The 23,425-nt window shown below is 43.0% G+C and overlaps 1 protein-coding gene across 1 annotated transcript in view; it reads left to right on the top strand.

The window, feature by feature from the left end:
* The first annotated feature begins 2,539 nt into the window (after positions 1–2,539).
* The window catches only part of LOC146968479 (uncharacterized), a 31,644-nt gene continuing 10,758 nt past the window's right edge, over positions 2,540–23,425 (top strand). The window contains exons 1-16 of the mRNA XM_085759763.1: positions 2,540–2,878; positions 5,031–5,131; positions 6,388–6,457; positions 6,918–7,048; positions 7,994–8,082; positions 8,653–8,752; positions 9,045–9,088; positions 9,374–9,451; positions 11,184–11,380; positions 18,196–18,260; positions 18,603–18,709; positions 18,799–18,901; positions 19,267–19,366; positions 21,114–21,153; positions 21,269–21,320; positions 22,984–23,092. Coding sequence (XP_085615889.1) covers positions 2,644–2,878; positions 5,031–5,131; positions 6,388–6,457; positions 6,918–7,048; positions 7,994–8,082; positions 8,653–8,752; positions 9,045–9,088; positions 9,374–9,451; positions 11,184–11,380; positions 18,196–18,260; positions 18,603–18,709; positions 18,799–18,901; positions 19,267–19,366; positions 21,114–21,153; positions 21,269–21,320; positions 22,984–23,092 — 1,621 coding nt within the window. The 5' untranslated portion in view covers positions 2,540–2,643. The remainder of the gene's footprint in view (positions 2,879–5,030; positions 5,132–6,387; positions 6,458–6,917; positions 7,049–7,993; positions 8,083–8,652; positions 8,753–9,044; positions 9,089–9,373; positions 9,452–11,183; positions 11,381–18,195; positions 18,261–18,602; positions 18,710–18,798; positions 18,902–19,266; positions 19,367–21,113; positions 21,154–21,268; positions 21,321–22,983; positions 23,093–23,425) is intronic.

Below are 23,425 nucleotides of genomic sequence, written 5' to 3'. Positions count from 1 at the left end.
TAAAATAATTAACAAATTAATCATGAGAATTTAGTTTTTTATCATATTCAGTGTAGCCAAACAAAACATTTTTCCAGCATAAATTAAACTGGGGATAAATATGATCACTGATAAAGCGTGCCAGTCTGCTCCAAAGTTGTCTGGTGTGTGGGCCAGACCAAAATAAATGAACCAAGGTTTCATTGACAGAGACACAGTGGGTACAGTTCACATCAATGTCCTTCTTAAAGGGACAACGAGGAGTTTTGAAAAAGCGAAGCGTTTTCACACTACATTTATGAGCCTCCGCGCACCGTGAAATCCTTTTGACCGGCGCAAGACAGACTCATGTTTTCATTCATCAAGAATTAAAGTCAGAGGTTCAAAGAGGTTCACATACCGTCGTAGTTCCGACCATAAACGGCGATTCAGCTACGTTATTCTCATGACTCGTTGCGAAACTGAAAGTAAAGAAACGCTGGTCGGCTCGACCAGCATTTCTGCCACCACTAATAATAACAAAATAACCATAGAGACAGAACGATATATTTATCGAAAATGGGCCCATTAACAAGTGTGGGTAGCGGAGATTCATCCACATTAACGTGAGACTTTTTTATAACCGATTAGAAACTCCTCGTTGTCCCTTTAAGCCTTTGTATATAATGATTAGTTGGGTAAAATCTATGAAGCATCTTAAATGAAATCTCTTTGACCTTGTTAGTTAAAAAAAAACATATTAGGTAGTAGCCAGACTTTTTCCCAATTAATATTTCCAACAAATGTAGACCAGTAGGATAAAGCCGAGGGTGAGGCAGACGACGGAACCAGCGGACAGACGGACTTTTCTGTGACGTGTTTCCTGTCGGACTGTTTTTGTGGATGGACCGGTGCACCTTGAACTTTACACAGAGAGAAAGAGAGAGAGAAAAGCTGTCTCTTCTTTTTCTCTCCTTTTCCTTCTTTTTTCTCCTTTACTCCTCTCCTCCTCCTTCATTGTAAATAGTAACAACACTGAACAAAGATGTCCGCTGCTCCTCCTCTCTCTCCTCAGATACATGTACTGTAAGTAAGAGGTGAAACGAGAAGAATAACATGGAGACTAATGCACGAAGATTAAAAACAACAATAAAATATATCAATAGTTAAAAAAATAACAACTTTTAACAACAATAAAATTTAATAAAATAAAATGCAGGATAGAAATATAAAAAACTGTAAAATAGAATAAAATCACTATGAGACTATAACATGAAATAGGCCTAATGATTAAAATAAAATATAATATGTGCCAATAATATCTTAAAGACAAACCTTTTTTTTTTTAAACAATATATTCATTAACATTTTCTTACACTTGTATTAGCCTACATATGCAGTTATATCAGTATGTAGATCTGTGCTCCATTAATGATGGTACAAGTGTTGTAGAAAGAACAAAACCGGAACAAACAAACATTAAACATCCACTACTCAGCCATAAAACATTTTGTACATAATTTAAGGGCTTAATACAATATCTTTTTTAAATCGTTGTAAAAAAAAAAAAAACTTTAGATGGGTAAATTCTGTGAATAAAAGATACGCAACACATTATAGTAGCCTCTCCTATCGCGGCCTTGGCAGACGACGGAACCAGCGGGCGGACGGACTTTTCTGTGACGTGTTTCCTGTCGGACTGTTTTTGTGGATGGACCGGTGCACCTTGAACTTTACACAGAGAGAGAGAGAAAAGCTGTCTCTTCTTTTTCTCTCCTTCTCCTTCTTTTTTTCTCCTTTACTCCTCTCCTTCTCCTTCATTGTAAATAGTAACAACACTGAACAAAGATGTCCGCTGCTCCTCCTCTCTCTCCTCAGTACATGTATACAGTATACATGTAGCCTACTGTAAGTAAGAGGTGAAACAAGAAGAATAACATGGAGACTAATGCACAAAGATTAAAAACAACAATAAAATATATCAATAGTAAAAAATAACAACTTTTTAAATAACAACTTTTAACAACAATAAAATTTAATAAAATAAAATGCAGGATAGAAATATAAAAAACTGTAAAATAGAATAAAATCACTATGAGACTATAACATGAAATAGGCCTAATGATTAAAATAAAATATAATATGTGTCAATAATATCTTAAAGACAAACTTTTTTTTTTTAAACAATATATTTATTAACATTTTCTTACACTTGTATTAGCCTACATATGCAGTTATATCAGTATGTAGATCTGTGCTCCATTAATGATGGTAGCCTACAAGTGTTGTAGAAAGAACAAAACCGGAACAAACAAACATTAAACATCCACTACTCAGCCATAAAACATTTTGTACATAATTTAAGGGCTTAATACAATATCTTTTTTAAATCGTTGTAAAAAAAAAAAACTTTAGATGGGTAAATTCTGTGAATTATTTTAAAAGATACGCAACACATAGCCTCTCCTATCGCGGCCTTGGCAGACGACGGAACCAGCGGACGGACGGACTTTTCTGTGACGTGTTTCCTGTCGGACTGTTTTTGTGGATGGACCGGTGCACCTTGAACTTTACACACACAGAGAGAGAGAAGCTGTCTCTTCTTTTTCTCTCCTTCTCCTTCTTTTTCTCTCCTTTACTCCTCTCCTTCTCCTTCATTGTAAATAGTAACAACACTGAACAAAGATGTCCGCTGCTCCTCCTCTGCTCCTCCTGCTCCGCTCAGGACGAAACGTGAACTTTCTACGTTTTAATTCCAACTCCTCTTCCTCCTGCTGCTGCTCCTCTTCCTCCTCGTTACACGGGGACCGGCGGCGGAATCGAACCGGGTCCAGGTTCTACACCAGCAGCAGCTCTGCCGGAACCGACCGGGTCCGGATCGGCTGCGCCTCCGGGTTCTGGGGCGACACGGCGACCTCAGGTAACGTAATAAAGTAACGTAACGTAACGTAACGTAACGTAACAGGTAGCTAACGTTACGGTGCGTTCAGGTGTCACCGAAATGCAGTAATAAAGTCATACGAAGTAGATTTAGAGAGATTCCTTTTCTAGATATTGGAAAAGCTACAAACATTAAAATAAGTGAGAAAATCTTAAAAATCTCAAAGAAACATCACATGTCAAATATGAAATGGCCAGTCTCTCCAAAAGCAAAAGAGTTACAATTTAAGATTAATATAATAATAATTATTATCCAGCTGCAGAAACACTGAAAAAGAGATTTGGTTTTGAGGTGGAGCCATGTGCTTTCTGTCATATAGACAGTGAAACTATTGAACATCTTTTCTACTCTTGTCCAGTAGTCACACTATTTTGGAAAAATGTGTTTGATTGGTTAAAAAATGAAATAGAAAATGTCACACCCTTTAAAGCAGAAGTAAGTGATATATTTGTGTTAATAGGTCTTAAATAGTTGTATCTTCCGACAGCAATTACTTACATAGAGTGTTTGGACTGAAACACGGGTCTGTCAGTCACTCTGCTCTGCTCTGAGCCGAAGAGAAAACATTTATCGTATCCTACAGTTTTTATCCAATGAGGAGAGAGAACGGCATGCAGGGCTGTGTGTGCAGCCAAGGAACGCCGTGAATGTGGCGACGTAGGGACGAGGACTGTTATGGTGCGTTCAAGGCAGCCCGTAACTCGTGTTTTTTCGACCTGTGAAGTCGTACCAGTTCGATCTGGTACGACTTCACGGGTCGGAAAAACACGAGTGGCCGTTATAGTGACTTTCACAGGCATCAGGTCAGAGAAACGTGAGTTGCGGGTTGCCTGGAACGCTACAAAGTCGTAAGTTGTGACTTGAAGCTGTAATTTACGATTTCAAAAGCCTGCCTGGAACGCAGCATTAGCCAAAACGACCGGATCGCTTACTTCTGCTTTAATGTCAAAGGTAAAGAACAGATCGATGATGTTGATTGGTTTATTGATCAGGAAACGACTGGAGATGTTAATTAATCCATAAACACGAGTTTCAGTTGTTGTTTGTTTGTTTTTTTCAATGAGAGCAGCTGGAAACATCTGTCCAGTCTCTGCTTGAGTTGTTCTGATTTGTCCTCCTCCTCTTCCTCCTCTCCCTCATCACTCCTCCTCTTTTTCCTCCTCTTCCTCCTCCTCTTTCTCCTCTTTGTCCTCATCACTCCTCCTCCTCCTCCTCTCCCTCATCACTCCTCCTCTTTTTCCTCCTCTTTCTCCTCTTCTTCCTCCTCCTCTTCCTCCTCCTCTCCCTCATTGCTCCTCCTCTTCCTCCTCCTCTTCTTCCTCCTCCTCCTCTCCCTCATCACTCCTCCTCTTTTTCCTCCTCTTTCTCCTCCTCTTCCTCCTCCTCTTCGTCCTCCTCTTCCTCCTCTTCTTCCTCCTCCTCTCCCTCATTGCTCCTCCTCTTTCTCCTCCCTCCTCCTCTCCCTCATCACTCTTTCTCTTTTTCCTCCTCTTTCTCCTCCTCATCACTCCTTCTCTTCTTTCTCCTCCTCTTCCTCCTCCTCTTTCGCCTCCCTCCTCCTCTCCCTCATCACTCCTTCTCTTCTTCCTTTTCTTTTTCCTCCCTCTTCCTCCTCTTCTTCTTCCTCCTCTTCCTCCCTCCTCTTCCTCCTCCTCTTCTCCCTCATCACTCCTCCTCTTCTTCCTCCTCTTTTTTCTCCCTCTTCATCCTCTTCTTCTTCCTCCTCTCCCTCATTGCTCCTCCTCTTTCTTCTCCCTCTTCCTCCTGCTCTTCTCCCTCATCACTCCTCCTCTTCTTCCTCCTCTGTGTCCTCCCTCTTCCTCCTCCTCCTCTCCATCATCACTCCCTCTCCTTTCCCTCCTCCTCCTCTTCTTCCTCCTCTTCATCCTCTTCTTCTTCTTCCTCTCCCTCATCATTCCTCTCCTCCTCCTCCTCCTCCCCCTCCTCTTCTTCCTCTGGTCTTATTGACTGATCGTCTGATCGTCAGGTGAAGGAGGAGGAGACACCGAGTCTCTTCTGGTTTGGATTTCACTGACGTGTCTCTCTCTCTGTGTCTGTGTGTGTCTGTATGTGTGTGTGTGTGTTGTTGTGTGTCTCTCTGTGTGTGTGTGTGTGTGTTGCGTCCCCCCAGTGCCTCAGCTGGTCCACGGCGGCCGTCTGGACTTCCTGGTGTTCGACTACCTCAGTGAGATCACCATGTCTCTGCTCACCGCCGCCAAGGCCAAGACGCCCGTGAGTCACCGTGTGTGTGTGTGTGTCTGTGTGTGTGTGTGTTTCAGGCCTCCTCTAACATTTTAAAGTGTGCAAGTACATTTTTCATCTACTTGCTCAGGTGCAGCCAGGTGAAACGTGGAAGGGGCCAAATCAAGTCAAGTCAAGTTTTATTTATATAGCAGCTTCAGCCAAGGCGCTTAGCAATTACAAACAAACACACATTCAAAATAAATAATAGACTGAAGATTCTAGATAAAAGCACAATAAAATAGACATAAATTGTATAAGAAACAAAAACAACTGTTGTGATAAAAACAACCGGTCGATTTGGAGAAGACCTTTATTCTGTAGGAGCTTTAAGGGAGAATAAGATCAGAGTGAGTGTTTGTGTTTCCAGGGACACAAATAAGCGACGGACCAGGCTAAAGAATAATGCTAAGCTAAGTAATTGTGATAATAATAATACAATTTAGCAATAATATGTGGATGGTGACACATCAACGTTATAATAAACCAAACAAACAGCTGTGTCCGTCACTTTAACGCGTCCTCTGTATCTTTATGTTCACACAGAAGTGAGTTGAGCCTTCAGGACCACCGTAGATTTAGACTAAGATGAGGAGAAAACCTTATTTTTTTAAGTTTAAAGCAGAAGTAAGTGATATATTTGTGTTAATATAAGTCTTAAATAGTTATATCTTCCGACAGCAATCACTTACATAGAGTGTTTGGTCTGAAACACGGGTCTGTCAGTCACTCTGCTCTGCTCTGAGCCCAGGAGAAAACATTTATCGTATCCTACAGTTTTTATCCAATGAGGAGAGAGAACGGCATGCAGGGCTGTGTGTGCAGCCAAGGGATGCGCCTGAATGTGGCGACGTAGGGACGAGGACTGTTATGGTGCGTTCAAGGCAGCCCCTAACTCGTGTTTTTCCGACCGTGAAGTGGTACCAGTTCGATCTGGTACGACTTCACGGGTCGGAAGTTACGAGTGGCCGTTATAGTGACTTTCACCGGTAAAACAGGTCGGAGAAACACGAGTGGGTTGCCTGGAACGCAGCATTAGCCAAAACCACCAGATCGCTTACTTCTGAGAGACATTTTTAAGAAACGTAGATTTTAAGGAACATCTCGGCTTGAGGTGTTTTGTTCAACGCCACCCGTTGCTATGGAAACAGGGAGAGTTGCATTTAATGCAGTAGGTTTAAGTGCGAGGAAGAAACGAGCTCCAGTTTGTTGTGTGATTATTGTTGTTGTTGTCGTTGTCGTTGTAGAACATGGGCTACGCTCCAGACTTCGTCCAGGCGGCTCTGGCTCCGTTCATCAACGACATCCACAGGAAAGGTGAGAGAACATCAGCACACGATGTTAAAGACCAACACATCTGGATTTATTCATGTTTTATTTACTTATTTCTTTACAGTGACAGTGCGACAGGAGAAACTCGTCAGTTTTGTTTATTGTTTTCAGTTTTTTCTATTTAATTTAATTGTGTTTGTGTTTCCTGACGCTGTTGTTTCTTGTGTCTTCTAACTTCTCCTTTGTCTTCACCACAATGAGTTAATAAATAAAGGTTAAATAAATGAATAAATATTATTTTTAAACATTTTTCCAACAAGAATATTAAAAAATTTGAGTAAAAAAACATGATTATCATTAATAATAAAACCTTTTATTTTGAAATCCATCCATCTCTTTCAACATGACACCGACTGCTGATCTGATTATTATAATTATTTTTATTTTTTTTATTATTTTGTGTTATTTCGGCTGTTTCCATGGTAACCGTGTGTCCTCTGTGCAGGTATCCGTGTGGTCAGCAACGCGGGCGGCGTGAACCCGCTGGCGTGCGCCGAGGCCATACAGGAAGTCATCAAGAAGGCCGGGGTCGACATGAAGGTCGCCGTGGTGACCGGCGATGACCTCATGCCCCAGGTAAGACTCAACGACTCAGTTATTACTTTGGTTATTAGTTTTTTTTTGTAGCCTAGCCTTTAAGTTTGTTAAAGGGATAGTTCAACATTTTAGCAAATTGGCCCATTGCCATAATAATCCCTATAGTCATAGCAGTAGGTTCGTTACCTTTAATTGTTGGTGCAAGCTGTTTTTAGAACGGCGGAGCAGAGCCGTGAGCTGCTCAGAGCTACGCTACGGAGGCTCATGGGATTCACCACGCTATGAGATAATAACACAACGTTACCACACAGAGTTGTTTTAGAGGGAAATACAGAGACTGATGATGAAAATCTGTCCCTGAAGGCAACACGCATCAGCGGTTTTGCATGTATTTCCCTCTAAAACAACTCTGTCTGGTAACGTTGTGTTATTATCTCATAGCGTGGTGAATGTGCAGGTCACAACTTGTCCACCAGAGCGTTGTGGAGTTGTTGGATTGTGTATTTGATGAGTTTGATGAGGGAAACCAACAAAGAAATCCCATAATGAGCCTCCGTAGCGTAGCTCTGAGCAGCTCACGGCTCTGCTCCGCCGTTCTAAAAATAGCTTGCACCGACAATTAAAGGTAACAAACCTACTGCTACGACTACAGGGATTATGGCAATGGGCCAATTTGACTAAATGTTGAACTATCCCTTTAATGTAGGCTCAGCTGTATCTTGATAAAACAACTTAACAACTAGAAAAATGACCATTTTGTAACTAAACGACAGCAACATGGCTTGTTCGCATGTTATTATACGCAACAATGAGGTAAATAATCCATAAAATGGGCCTAAACTAAGATAATACAATGGTTTTCGTAATATTTATATCTCTATTAACAAAGAAAGTAGTACTGCATTCTGGGTTTCTGACATGTTTGAGACTGAGGTTTCAGAAAGGAACTGGTATTGATCCCTGACGGTCGTCGTCTCCTCTCAGAGAAAGGTCCTGTCTGAGGTGAAGGTGTCGGCCGACGGCGCCCGACGACCGCTACCCAAAACCCTGCACAGCATGAACGCCTACCTGGGGTACACACACACACACACACACACACACACACACACACACATACACACACACACCTACACCTACACACACACACTTTAAATGACCTTTTACTGTAAGTTGAACAGCTCTGCCCTACAAAGGCAAAGTGCAGTATCTGTAAAAAAAAAGCCAAACTGAGAAAAACAGCTTTTTGTGTTTTTCATTGTCAGGTTTAAGCATCAAATGATGAATAACTACCAAGTCTATAATTGATTAGATAAAGTTGGACTGAATTAAAATGTATTTTGTAGTTAGTCTTTCTGACCAATTTAGACCGTTTTATGGCAGATACTGCACTTTGCCTTGGTTTTACTCCAATGGGATTATAGAGTAATTTATAGAAGTAGGGAGTACAGTTACTCTTTGCAGATACTGCACTTTGCTTTTTTGGAAAATAAAAAGCCCAATAATTCTGGAAATTTTAGCAGTATCAATATCAAATTCTACCAGATTGAAGAGAATATGCCACACTTTTGATTGTAGGGCAGCGTTCATCCATGTATTGTTCATTTCCCATTAAACTGATCAATAATCTCTCTCTGTCTCTTCAGGGCCGGTCCGATCCGGCGCTGTCTGGACCTCGGCGCCGACATCGTGGTGACGGGACGCTGCGTGGACAGCGCCGTCGCCCTGGCGCCGCTCATGCACGCCGTACGTCTGATTCAATGGAAACTTTATTTGTCTGAAACCAAAAAACGAAACGAAAAGACATTTAAATAAAAAAAAAAAACTAAAAATACACAAGAAAAAAAAGAAAAAGAAGAAGAGCTGTGGGAGACTTGGATGTGTGTGTGTTTATTAATACAAGCTGCCTTTGATTGTGTGTGTGTGTGTGTGTGTGTGTGTGTTACTGTGTGTGTGTGTGTGTGTGTGTGTGTGTGTGAGAGAGAGAGAGATGAACGTCCAGGAGTTCAGTCTGTCCGTGTGTTTTATCTCGTTACAGTTCGGATGGGAGAGAGATGATTACGACCGACTGGCAGCTGGGAGGTACACACACACACACACACACACACACACACACACACACACACACACACACACACACACACACAGAGTTCATACGTCTTACATAAGTCTCCAGATTTATGATCTTGTTTATGATCCCTGTTGTTCGTCTCTTCGGCTCTTAAAGGGCCGGCGCAGCCAAAACCGATCGTTTCCTACTATAGCTGCTGATAGTATTGAGTTATTGATTTATTGATTGATTTTATCTGTTCAAAATGTGGGAAAATAAAAGTAAGTAATATATCTGTGTGTTTGCGTGTGAATCAGTCTGGCCGGTCACCTGATCGAGTGTGGAGCTCAGAGCACCGGAGGGATCTTCACCGACTGGCACAAAGTCCCCGACTGGTAAAAAAAACAACCTCTGTCTTTTATTTTGAAGGGCTCATCCATTAAGAAACCAAATCCTGTAAGTTGTTGGATGGTGGGTTCTTTATTCTGAAGGAGCTTTAATAGAAACATCTACCTTTATTTTGAAGGAGCTTTAATACAAACATCTACCTTTATTCTGAAGGAGCTTTAATAAAACATCTACCTTTATTTTGAAGGAGCTTTAATAAAACATCTACCTTTATTTTGAAGGAGCTTTAACATACACACCGACCTTTATTGTGAAGGAGCTTTGATAGAAACACCTACCTTTATTCTGAAGGAGCTTTAATAGAAACACCTACCTTTATTGTGAAGGAGCTTTAATAGAAACACCTACCTTTATTCTGAAGGAGCTTTAATACAAACATCTACCTTTATTTTGAAGGAGCTTTAACACAAACATCTACCTTTATTTTGAAGGAGCTTTAACATAAACATCTACCTTTATTCTGAAGGAGCTTTAATAGAAACACCTACCTTTATTCTGAAGGAGCTTTAACACAAACATCTACCTTTATTCTGAAGGAGCTTTAACATACACATCTACCTTTATTTTGAAGGAGTTTTAACACAAACATCTACTTTTATTCTGAAGGAGCTTTAACACAAACATCTACCTTTATTCTGAAGGAGCTTTAACATACACATCTACCTTTATTTTGAAGGAGCTTTAACACAAACATCTACTTTTATTCTGAAGGAGCTTTAACACAAACATCTACCTTTATTGTGAAGGAGCTTTAACACCAACATCTACCTTTATTCTGAAGGGACTTTAACATACACCCCTACCTTTATTTTGAAGGAGCTTTAACATACACACTGACCTTCATTGTGAAGGAGCTTTAATAGAAACACCTACCTTTATTCTGAAGGAGCTTTAATAGAAACACCTACCTTTATTGTGAAGGAGCTTTAATAGAAACACCTACCTTTATTGTGAAGGAGCTTTAATAGAAACACCTACCTTTATTTTGAAGGAGCTTTAACATACACACTGACCTTTATTCTGAAGGAGCTTTAATAGAAACACCTACCTTTATTCTGAAGGAGCTTTAATAGAAACACCTACCTTTATTGTGAAGGAGCTTTAATAGAAACACCTACCTTTATTTTGAAGGAGCTTTAACATACACACTGACCTTTATTCTGAAGGAGCTTTAATAGAAACACCTACCTTTATTCTGAAGGAGCTTTAATAGAAACACCTACCTTTATTGTGAAGGAGCTTTAATAGAAACACCTACCTTTATTTTGAAGGAGCTTTAACAGAAACATCTACCTTTATTCTGAAGGAGCTTTAACACCAACAGCTACCTTTATTCTGAAAGCACTTTAACATACACCCCTACCTTTATTCTGAAGGAGCTTTAATTCAAACATCTACCTTTATTCTGAAGGAGCTTTAATACAAACACCAACCTTTATTTTGAAGGAGCTTTAACATACACACTGACCTTTATTGTGAAGGAGCTTTAATAAAACATCTACCTTTATTGTGAAGGAGCTCTAACACCAACAGCTACCTTTATTCTGAAGGAGCTTTAACATACACACCGACCTTTATTGTGAAGGAGCTTTAATACAAACATCTACCTTTATTTTGAAGGAGTTTTAACACCAACATCTACCTTTATTCTGAAGGATCTTTAACAGAAACAGCTACCTTTATTGTGAAGGCCTCTGACCCCTTCCTGTCCGTCTCCAGGGACAACATGGGTTTCCCGGTGGTGGACTGTTCCTCCGACGGCTCCTTCGTCCTCTCCAAACCCCCTCAGACCGGCGGCCTCGTCTGCTTCGGCTCCGTGGCCGAGCAGCTCGTCTACGAGATCGGAGACCCGCGCCGCTACCTGCTGCCCGACGTCACCTGTGACTTCAGCCAGGTGGTCGTCACGGAGATCCCAGGTAAACACACAATTATACATTTTCCTGGTGCGATTATTGTCAGATAAATAATCACGGTGTTACGATTATCACAATTATTATGCATTTATCAATTTAAAGCAGAAGTAAGCGATCTGGTCGTTTTGGCTAATGCTGCGTTCCAGGCAGGCTTTTGAAATCGTAAATTACAGCTTCAAGTCACAACTTACGACTTTGTAGCGTTCCAGGCAACCCACTCGTGTTTTTCCGACCTGTTTTACCTGTGAAAGTCACTATAACGGCCACTCGTAACTTCTGACCCGTGAAGTCGTACCAGATCGAACTGGTACGACTTCACAGGTCGGAAAAACAGGAGTTACGAGTTTCCTTGAACGCACCATAACAGTCCTCGTCCCTACGTCGCCACATTCACGGTGTTCCTTGGCTGCACACACAGCCCTGCATGCCGTTCTCTCTCCTCATTGGATAAAAACTGTAGGATACGATAAATGTTTTCTCCTCGGCTCAGAGCAGAGCAGAGTGACTGACAGACCCGTGTTTCAGACCAAACACTCTATGTAAGTGATTGCTGTCGGAAGATATAACTATTTAAGACTTATATTAACACAAATATATCACTTACTTCTGCTTTAACAACACTATGAATGTGTGAAATTTAGGGATGGGTACCTTTCGCATTTGAATCGATACGGTATCGATACTCGGTACCTGGGAACCGATACGGTACCAATCGGTACCTGTTTTCAGTTCTTTTTGTGTGTGGTAATTTAAAAAAAAATGTTTAAAAATAAAAATGTCTACAATTTTAATATTTACCTCTTAACAACATCACAACTCCTCAGCCTTTAAGAGTATTTCATGTTTTAGGGATGGGCAATGATTTTCATATAATGGAATAGTCATTCAATGAAAAAAAAAAAAAGTTTATGAGACTATCGTCTTGTCTGAAAAAATGTCCGTTTTTACTGTGGGAAAATGAGAAACATGGAGAGACTCCTACGGCCATTAGAAAGCTCTGTGTGAAACTTTGTCAAATAAAAAAAACAACTGAAACTGCAGTGCAAACTCTGCAACATGTGGACTTCACGTTTTGACGAGAGGAGAGGGGGAGACTTCATCCTCGTTTAGATGTGCTCTCATTACGTGACGAGGACTTGAATGGCGCCGTTGTGATGAGAAGCGGGACTCGGGACCGGACCGCTTCGGTACGGATTGTCACAACAGTCAATCAATCAATCAATCAATCAATCAATTTGTTTATTTCGGGCATGTCAATTTAAATCATCATCATCACACTTCATCATCAAATAATACAATACATGGCCGAAAGGGAAAAGCGGGAGAAGCAAAAGCTTATCTAGTCCCGCCCCCATTACCCACAGAATAAGAATATTTGTCATACATACATATCTTTTTGCTTTTTTCTTCTTTTCTTATTATTATATATATATATATATATATATATATATATATATATATAATATATATATATATATATATATATACATATATATACATACATATATATATATATATATATATATATATATACATACATATACACACACACTACATTTTGATGTCCGTTCTTCATTGTTAAATGACGGACGGCTGTTATTCACATAGTGATTTAAAACGACGGGCTGGTGCTACCGCTTCTCCGCCTCTCATTTCAGAGAGAGAGAGAGAGAGAGGGAGAGAGAGAGAGAGGGAGAGAAGGGGGGCGGGCGCGAGTGTGCGGTGCTCATGCAGCCTGCCGCACGGCAAAGGTGCGTTCAGGTACCGAAATGTGGTACCGATTGACTTTATGTGAATCGATACTCGGTACTTTGGTGGGAATTCGGTCGGTACCAAAAAAGTACCGAATTTCAGTACCCATCCCTAGTGAAATCAAATATAGTCCAAATATAATTATATTACTCAACAAATATTTTCCCTTGTGAAGCAAAACACTTATCGCTAAAAACAAATCACCAACATTTCCATGCTGTCTAGATGCAATTTATGTATTAACAGATTTTTGTTTAGATAACAGAATTTCTGACATTTTGACCATTTTTTAAATCTGCCTTGACAACAGCTGCCCTGGTCTCACTACCAGCTAATCAGCTCAGTGAGTTAGGAGCTGGTTCTTGGTGTTGGAGGATGTAGGTTCAAGACTTCTTACCTCAAAAACTGACTTTTCTTTTTACAGGGGTGTCAAATCTGCCTGCATGACAGTGAATGGCTTACTCAATTTATGAAGCCACTGTAGCACTGCTGCTTATCAATTAGCTCAGTGTGATAGACAACGGTGTTTGGTTCCGGGTTCAATCCTCAACTGGTGCAAAATGAACATTACGAGATCAACTGTCCTGTCTTCCTATTCTCCTGTTTGTTGCTCATGTGCGCTGTGATTGGTCAACACAAACGGTGTTCGAGACTCAAAAAGTTCCTATGGCTCGTTTCTAGACCCACCTACGGAGCAAAGAGACTTGCTGCCGCTAGGGTGCAGCCAAGGGGGCAGTTGTCGGTCTGAGAAGTGAAGCTCACTTCCGCGTTCAAAAAACTGCAATCCCCTCTTCTTCCTCTGGGGGCTGGCTCCAGAAGGGAGCATTCCCCATAGACCCCCATGTTAAAATCGCGGACTTTACATCCTCAGTAAACATGTTAAAAGCCTGGTGTCAGAACGTTTTTTCATCTCAATCAATAGTTTCTACCCCCGCACACACTCTGAGGGGGGTGAATTTTTTTTTAACTCTACCGTTTTACTGTTATTAGGTTAAAATTCTGGCCAATTAGGGCGCGGAAACGTTGAGTGACAGGTCCGAGCAGCTCCGTGGACAGCTGCTTCGAGGCCAGTGGGCGGGTTCTCGGCCGGCCAATCCAACATGGCGCTGTTCAGGCCGCCATATTGGAGTCACAAAAACGACTCCCCAAAACCAATGGGGGACGTCACGGGCATACTTGCCAACATTGGGTTGTGAAAAATAGGGAGATTTTTTTTCATCAGTGTATCAGGGTTCATTCGCCAGGTGTGGCTATAAATTGCCATCATTTCTTGCCTTGTATTTTAAACCTGAAGGAAACTTGTTCTGAAACTGTTTCTTTGATAGCCTATTCAATAAATGATTCTGTTTACCAATCAGGACAATGGGAAAAAAAGCAGTTGTAATTGTTGAAATGAAAACCAGAAGGCTAACCAAAGGTGGCCCTGTCCAGTAAGCCTACCTGAAGATGCATAGAATCTGTCAGTAAAGTCAGAAGGGGTGAAAAAGTTGAGTCACTAGACCCCTGTTGGGGGGTCTGGGGGCATTCCCCCCCACAAAAAAATGTAATTTTTAACACATAAATGAAGCATTCTAGTGTACTCTGAGAACATAAAGGGAACAGACTAAAAAAAAAGAAAAGAAAAAAGAAAAAAAGAAGCACATTTAGGTAGTAGCTACTGACTGAAGGCAAGAATGGCTGGAGTGACACTTAACATGAACTCAGAGCGGGGCGGTGTGTGGCGCAGTGGGTAGAGCGGCCGCCCCATGTAGAGGCTACAGTCCTCGCCGCAGGCGTCCCCGGTTCGAATCCCGCGTCGGGCAGACCTTTCCTGTGTGTCATTCCCCCTCTCTCTGCCTCCCCATTTCCTGTCTATCTCTACTGTCATCACTATCAAATAAAGGCAAAAAGCCGAAAAAATATATAAAAAAAAAAAAACATGAACTCAGAGCTGGTCTGGTGGGGGGCAGTGGCTGGTGGGCAAAAATTAAACTCGTATTTTAAATCTAGGGGTCTGGATCAGCCATTAAGGGCCCGTTTCCTCTGCTGTGCGGGGGGGCACGTCTGTGGAGCGGTGCATCGCGGACATGCACGGAGGGGGAGTACGAAAAAAAAAAAAAAACGAATGTGCGCCGCCGCATCCGCTCGGACCAGCGGGTCCGCTCGTGCCGACGTCGACAGCGGCAGGCAACCGCAGTATCAACGCTACTGGTATCACTGACTCCAGTCAGTGACATGTCACCGGCTGGCCTCATACGTGCAGGCAGGCCAGGGTTGCCAGATACGGCAACAATTATCCCCCACAATCTCACTTGTTTCCTTCACTGTAAAATCGGGAGATTAGCGGGAGAAATTACTAACCGGGAGCATCGCGGGAAATAGGGTTAAAAGTCGGGAGTCTCCCGCGTAAATCGGGAGTGTTGGCAAGTCTGGTCACGGGTGCTACGTCCATTCTTTTTACAGTCTATGGCCCCATTCACATGGAGCGCCTGAAAACGCGTGCAAAACGCCAGCTGGAGCGTTTTGCATGCGTTTTTCAAAGCGCTTCTGAGCTCGCGTCTATGGTCACGTCTGCCGTTACTAAGCAACCAAAAGAACCTGTCACATTTTTACATTTAGTGGTGTGCTTCTGTCATTTAACCAGGAATTGAGTAAACACAGAGCTGATCAGATTTCAAGCACCGTGAATCCCTCTCAGCGGCTTCACTGCTCGATCTGCCTGTCTGTCTGTCAGTTTGAACGGAGGACTCACCGCCGTGTGGAGAGGAAGGAGGCAGGCCAGACGTGAACTCCCTACCTTGTGTCTAATAAAAGTTAAAAATGCGGTGTACTGGTATCACACTGCTGCTACGGCAGCTATGGAGTAGAGATCCGGACTGGACCGGGGGAGAACTGAGCTGCCGCTCGCCGAGAGGGAGCTGCTGAAAGCAGCAAGCACTGAGAGCCGGGCTGCTTGTTGCTGCTGGTGAAGCAGGTCCGTGCAGCTGATTCTGATCACATGACATGCGGTGCGTGTGCGGCATTTGAAAAAGTTGAGATATTTTCATGTCGGTGCGCCTCGGACGCGCACAGAAAAAAAGGCGCGTCGGCGTCGCTTCGGATTTTGCGCGCGGTTACATTGAAAACAATGGAAACGCTCGCGCAAAAGACGCTCCATGTGAATGGGCCTTATGGGTGCAGCTAGATTTCTAAGCTACAGAATTTGCCTAAATTAGCCAAAAAATAGCCTGGACCCGACCCATCGCTGCGCCGCTGCAGCTGTAATTAATTTTGTAATGGTGCCCTAACCCTAACCCCAACAGTGACTCACGCTGTGAGGACATGACCAGCAGCTGAACCTCTTGTTTTTGTAACCCTCTAAACTCTGGTGTGGGAACTTTAAACAAACGCGTCTGCAGCTCCGCTCCGACCCCGGTTCGACCCCGGCGGCCGGCGGCTGAACCCGCTCTCCGCTCCTTATCAGGCTGCTAGGAAAACTAAACAGGGATCCATCACCGCGGCCTGACCCCGCCGCTGATAAACCACTTCACTGTTTCCTCCTCCTCCTCCTCCTCCTCTAATGGTTCAATGTACAGTCGTCGTCAGGGCAACGCCTGTGTGATGTATGGGATGTTTACAGCGTGAAGTACCAGGAGGAGACGAGAAGAGAGAGTCTCGGTCTGACCCAGATCTGAGCCGGAGAACAACTGGGTCAGACCTGGAGCATAAGAGGAGGAGAATGATGATGAAGAAGATGAAGAAAAGGAAGAAGGAAAGATGAAGGAGAGCAAGAAGGAGAGGAAGAGGAAGAAGGAGAAAAGAAGAAAAGGAAGAAGAAATGAAGGAGAAGGAAAAGGAGAAGAAAAAAAGAGGAAGAAGAGGAGGAGAAACACCGAGTGAAAGTGTGTGAACTCGTTCTGACCCCGGCTCCACCTCAGTGTTGCTGCTGTTGCATTGTGGGAGTTCTTCTTCTTGTTCATGTTGTTGAGAAATCTAAATATTTCCATCTTAATTGAGCGCCGGTTGAACCCTTCACCCCCGATCGACCCGTCACCGAGCGCCAAGCAGCGAGGACGTGAACCGGTCGGTCGGGTTCAGGCCGCGGTGAGGAGGAGGGGTTGTTTCCTTCAGCCTTGATTCATCTGAACATGTTGTTAAAGGGATACGCCAACATTTTTTTGTGTGTGTCTTGCCTCACTCCCGAGTCCATGACCAGCAGATAGACACCATCCTTTCCACTGTGCGTGCAGTAACAAGGGAGATAGAGCCGTATCACCGTAATTAGCTTAGCTCAAACACTGGAAGTGTATAGGTAGTGTTAGCCTGCCTCCACCTAAAGTCATCAGAGAAACTCTTCAGCAACTCTAAACGGAAACCGGCGAGCCGATCTTCGTCTCAGAGCTGACAAAACTCTCCGCTAAGGCATCTTGAGCGGTCAAATGCCGCTAACGGGACGAGATCGGTCAAAACGGAGGGTTCAAGCAAAGACGGTTTATTTTGGTTCAAGCTAGCTACATCGAGGGTAGGTTAGCTTCCTGTTTCAAAGTAAATGCACAAATTCTATCGTCATGGTTTTCTGTATGTAAAGGGCAACGGGTGTTTTATTTTGTGAAAGTAACCGGAAGTGCGTTGGTCACAACGGCTAGCTTGAGTAGCGCCGAATTCGTCCGAAGAAAATTGTAAACAGCTGGTATTTAGACAAATTAACGACACTGCTGATCTAAACGGCTACTTTCTCACCTAAAAATGTTTGAAATGTTGATAAAGTGACATATTTCCAGAGTTTAGAGCTAAAATGAAATCAACTTCTGACTGCTGGTTTCAGCTTCTTCTAGGTGGCAGGCTAACACTACCCATACACTTCCAGTGTTTGAGCTAAGCTAATTAGCGACTTTAGGTGGAGGCAGGCTAACACTACCTATACACTTCCAGTGTTTGAGCTAAGCTAATTACGGGCGATATGGCTCTATCTCCCTTGTTACTACACGCACAGTCGAAAGGATGGTGTCTATCTGCTGGTCATGGACTCGGGAGTGAGGCAAGACACGAAAAAAAAAGATTGTTGGCGTATCCCTTTAAGAGATTCCTTACTCTGTGTGTGTGTCCAGGTGTGGAGGGCGGAGCCGTCAGCGTGACCGGAGCTAAAGGCTTCGCTCCGTCACACGACTACAAGGTCAAACAGCTTCTTCTTCTTCTTGTACTCGAAATAAAACAGTTTTCCACAATATTAACGACATAAACGAACATTGGCTCATCGGTCATACATCGTTCTCTGTTTTTTTAAATTTAGTTAGAAAAAAATTAAAATTTCTTCAATTTTAAAGTTTTTTGTAGTAAACTTTTACTTTAACTTTTCTTTTATTTCTTCATTTATTTATTTTAGAATTTCTGAAACATTTAACCTTTTATTTTCCCCAACTAATCCAGTAAATGCTTCCATATTTTATTTATTTTTTCTTTTAGTTGTTAATCTTTTATTTGTAGTTGTGACATGAAGCCGTAACTCCGTCTCCAGGTTTGCTCCACCTACATGGACGGGTTCAGAGCCACGGCCGTCTGTCCGGTCGGAGGACCGCGGGCCGCGGAGAAGGCCCGACGGACGGCGGACAGCATCATCACAAGGTGTGTGTGTGTGTGTGTCTGTTATCTGTCTGCTTCCTGTGTGTGTGTGTGTGTGTGTGAATAACAGGTGTGTGTGTGTGTGTGTGCAGGGCCAAGCGGATGTTCAAGCAGCTCGGACTGGACGACTTCGGCTCCGTCAACGTCCAAGTCCTCGGAGCCGAGGACACGTACGGCACCAACGCTCACACCAAGGTCACACACACACACACACACACACACACAAATATTTATTGTACAGAATGTATATTCTGCATAATGAGTCTTAATTACTGTGCTCACAAGATTGTTCCTCAGATAAGTTCTAGTTAACTTTGCTCGACAAATCACAAACAACATGTACCAGAGAACCAGTGCGAACAGTTCATCTACCAGTGTGTTAGCAGAATTTAGGACCTTGTGCCAAACTGGTATGAAATGCATGAAATGGCATGAAAATAATATATGTGAAGAATTTTATGCCAAAAATGTTATTTATAAATTTAGGGAAGGAGGCTTGAAACAGGATGAACTCTGACCCCAGTGTGTGTGTGTGTGTGTGTGTGTGTGTGTGTGTGCAGGGCTCCCGGGAGGCCGTGCTCTGGATGGCCGTCCACCACAAACAGAAGAAAGCTCTGGAGCTGTTCGCCAGAGAGGTCGCCTCGGCCGGGACCGGCATGGGTGCGTTCAGTTCAGAAAACTTTATTTATTTTATCCCTTACGGGCAAGTCAGTTTACAGCTCCCAGTTCGATAAGATAAAAGATAAACAGAAAGCACAACACATTCAACAATCATTCGATGGACATACAACTCTGACACTCAACTCTGGGTCGTCAGTAAATCAGTTCAACTTGTGGTTTCCCAGCAATAATGTCTTGTACATGTGCAAATATGCCAAATATTCCAGCATGGAAGAAATAATATGTATATATATGATACATAAATAAATCACAGACAAAAAATACGAACCTACTCATTAAAATTGGCATTCATCAGCCGAATAACTGAGGGGATGAAGGAATTTAAGTAACTGTTCGTCTTCCTCAGGTTGGCATTTGTATGTTTGTGTGTGTGTGTTAGGGGTGTGTACCCGAACCCAAATCCGTATTTGGAAGTACACAAATAATACTTCAAATCAAATCAAATTAACTTTATTTGTCCCGCAATTTGTCTTGGGCAAGTGGCATCGTAACAGCTGCTTTGTACATGCAATACATACATACACAATACATACACTATAACAGTAACAAAGGCAAACATATCCAAGAAAAGAGAAAGAAAGAAAGAAAGTGCTGGGTGCAATAAATAGTTTAACATACTTATAATACAAGTTCAAATAAAAACATACTAAAAACTAAAAGAAAAAGTAAGGGGTGTTGGTTAAAGCCAGCAGGTGGACGGGCAAACCGGATGTTATTGATATGATTGACTGATTGATGGGTTGAAGGGTTGATGGGCAGGGGATCCACAGCCATGGCCTCCCCTCTGCCCACATAGGGGAAGGGTTACCAGAGTGGTAGTGCCAGGAACCATCCCATCCACCTGACCGAGGTCAGATGGTGGGGTGGAGTCCCGAATTGTTTTTCTGTCCGAAGTTTCTCCTCATTTCCCCAACACAGTAGGTGGCGCTAACGCACCGTAAAGTTGGTGCGCCGCCATAGAAGCACAACACGAGTAGAGCGCCAAACACCAGCAGGCAGCACTGAGTCACCGTGTTTCTTTTGTGTCTAGTTCACGTTAGGGTTGCTAAGAAACAGCAACTCCCAGCACCGTTCAACAACTCAGCATTTTTCTCATAGACAATAATGGGAAAAGAAGCGGCTATAAAACGGTGGATCATTTGTTTGAGTGTCACAACCGACTCGTTTCTCTACCAGAATTTGATCCGTTCAGTCCGATTACGTTTGGAAAGTCTAGAAGAGCCGCACCATTCAGTTATTTTATTCCTGTTCTAGTTAGCCCAGAGCTAAAGCGGAAGTTAGCCGGCTAGCTCGGTGTAGCGCTAGCTCGGCTCAAGTCAGTGCGCCCACGTCCAGTTTCTTCCCGAATATGAATCCAAAGTTTTTTTTAAAGAATCCAAATACAAATCTGACCCATGTTGTGTTGATGTCTTGTTATGTGTGAACTGGATCTGGTGCCTTCAGGTCTCAGAGTGAGTGTAGGAAAGTTATAAAACACATGCAGCACTCCCTCACTCCTACACACACACACACACTGTACTGTACAGATAAGGCGGGCTGTGACCTGAGCCAGATTTGGATTTTGTTTAAAGTAACAAGTTCAACTCAAACACACAAACACACACACACACACACACACACACACACACACACACACACACACACACACACACACACACACACACACTCAGCATGAAGCCCCTGTGACTGAGTTGACCTCTGACCTCTGCTCCTCTCGTCCCCGCAGCTCCTGGACTGACCGGCATCGTGGGCGGACGACCCAGAGTGTGAGACACAAACACATTCTGTGTGTGTGTGTGTGTGTGTGTGTGTGTGTGTGTGTGTGTGTGTGTGTGTGTGTGTGTGTAGTACAGAAACATCTAACATGTGGTGTCTCTCCAGGTCTCCGGTTCTGAAGCCGTTCTTCTTCCTTCACCCAAAATCTGAGATGACGGTGAGTTTTGCCCAATTCCAATTCTAGTTTTCATCCCTACGTCATCAGTAGTCTCTGCTGGCTTTCACATAAGCAGACGAGACGAGCTTTTGCCACAAATCCTCTATTCAAAACCATGAAGCATTTAAAAGGGAACACTGGGTCTTACAGGGTTAAAGCAGAAGTAAGTGATACATTTGTGTTAATATAAGTCTTAAATAGTTATATCTTCCGACAGCAATCACTTACATAGAGTGTTTGGTCTGAAACACGGGTCTGTCAGTCCCTCTGCTCTGCTCTGAGCCGAGGAGAAAACATTTATCGTATCCTACAGTTTTTATCCAATGAGGAGAGAGAACGGCATGCAGGGCTGTGTGTGCAGCCAAGGGATGCGCCTGAATGTGGTGACGTAGGGACGAGGACTGTTATGGTGCGTTCAAGGCAACTCGTAACTCGTGTTTTTCCGACCTGTGAAGTCGTACCAGTTCGATCTGGTACGACTTCATGGGTCAGAAGTTACGAGTGGCTGTTATAGTGACTTTCACAGGTAAAACAGGTCGGAAAAACACGAGTGGGTTGCCTGAAACGCTACAGTTGGTATCGTAAGTTGTGACTTGAAGCTGTAATTTACGGTTTCAAAAGCCTGCCTGGAACGCAGCATTAGCCAAAACGACCGGATCGCTTACTTCTGCTTTAATAAAATAAAATGTAATTTAATGAAGAATGATCGGTTCATTGTAAAACATTTATTTATTTATGTAAATGTGGTGATTTCTGTACGTGGGCTCCAGAGCCCCCAGGCAGCGCTGCTCCTCTGTCCAATACACACATCAAGCTTCACTTTTCAAACTAATTAATGTGACTGCCACAATTGTTATATTTCATCAATGAGACCAACATTCATCTCCTAAAAAGAATGTAACCAGCCGGCGGTAAACCTCTAAAAACTTGTGGGTAAGTTAATTAGCGATCGTCTTTTCTCCCGGGATGATGACGGAGGTTGGCCAGCTGACCAGCTCTCGAGACGTTGATCTGCTCCACAGGTCGGAGCAAACGTCTAAACAGCCTCATGTGGATAAACCGACTGCACATTGGGGATCTAAACAGCTACTTTCTCGCATGAAAAAATATTAAAACTTAACAAAGTGACGTAATAACAGCGCTACAGTGAGAAATAAAACAGCTGGGAAACTTGTCATACCCCTCAGTTTGTAGTGTGGCTCTGAAAAATCTCAGTTTAAAGGACCAGATAGCCCGACCACTTCCCCCTAACCCTCGTCTGAACCAGAATCGGGACACCACCACTTCACATGAACGCGCAAAACGAAGGGTTAAGGCCAAGGGCTAGGGCTAAGGGGGAAACTGGAATTCACCCTTTGAGTCACTGCTGTAAAAGAAACAAAACAAAACAAAACAGAAAGAGGAACGTGATGTCATGATGATGTCAAGACCATCTGTGTCGTATAAATGTCGAGTGACGCAGCATTAGTCAGACGTTTGGATTTAATCTCACTACAACTCAAAGATCCTCTCTAGAGAAGATGCTCCATTACATTTCAGTGCAGTTGTAACTTTCTGCCACTAGAGGTCTCACAAACACAAAACACAAGAAAGATTATCGTCATGGTGAGTTACCATGGAGACTTTAAAAAAAACAAAAAAAAACAATGTAATCTGTGTGCAGGTGGACGTTCACGTGGGCGGAGAGTTGGTGGAGTCGCTGTCGGAGGCGGGACCGGACACGTCAGAGCAGGAAGCTCCGCCCACCTCAGCAGAGGACGACCTGGACGCAGGTAACGTGTCATCATCCGACAGCCAATCAGAGACCAGGGGCCGTATTCACAAAGAATCTTAGGGTTAAAAGTAGCTCCTAAGGGCCGAATTTAGGTCACAGCGGCTTTGTGAATAGCTTTTAAGAAAAAACTCCTACGTAAAAACTTTTAGCGCGAGTTCGGAGCACTCCTAGCGGTAAGATAAAAGGCTTTCCCACTAACTGAGTGGTGCTTGAAGAGCTCCTGGAGTTCAAGGACTCGTTCACTTGGTCCTTGAAGAAAGGCTCCAAGAGTCCTTGAGTGGTGCTTGAGACCTTCCAGGGTTTCACTTCTGGGGTTTCAAGGTCCTTGAAG

The sequence above is a fragment of the Trachurus japonicus genome, chromosome 18, assembly GCF_045865225.1.
Source record: "Trachurus japonicus isolate A0001 chromosome 18, Traja_1.0".
NCBI lineage: Eukaryota > Metazoa > Chordata > Actinopteri > Carangiformes > Carangidae > Trachurus > Trachurus japonicus.
The sequence above is the reverse complement of the archived record's forward strand: the minus strand, read 5'-3'. Positions and strand labels throughout refer to the sequence as shown.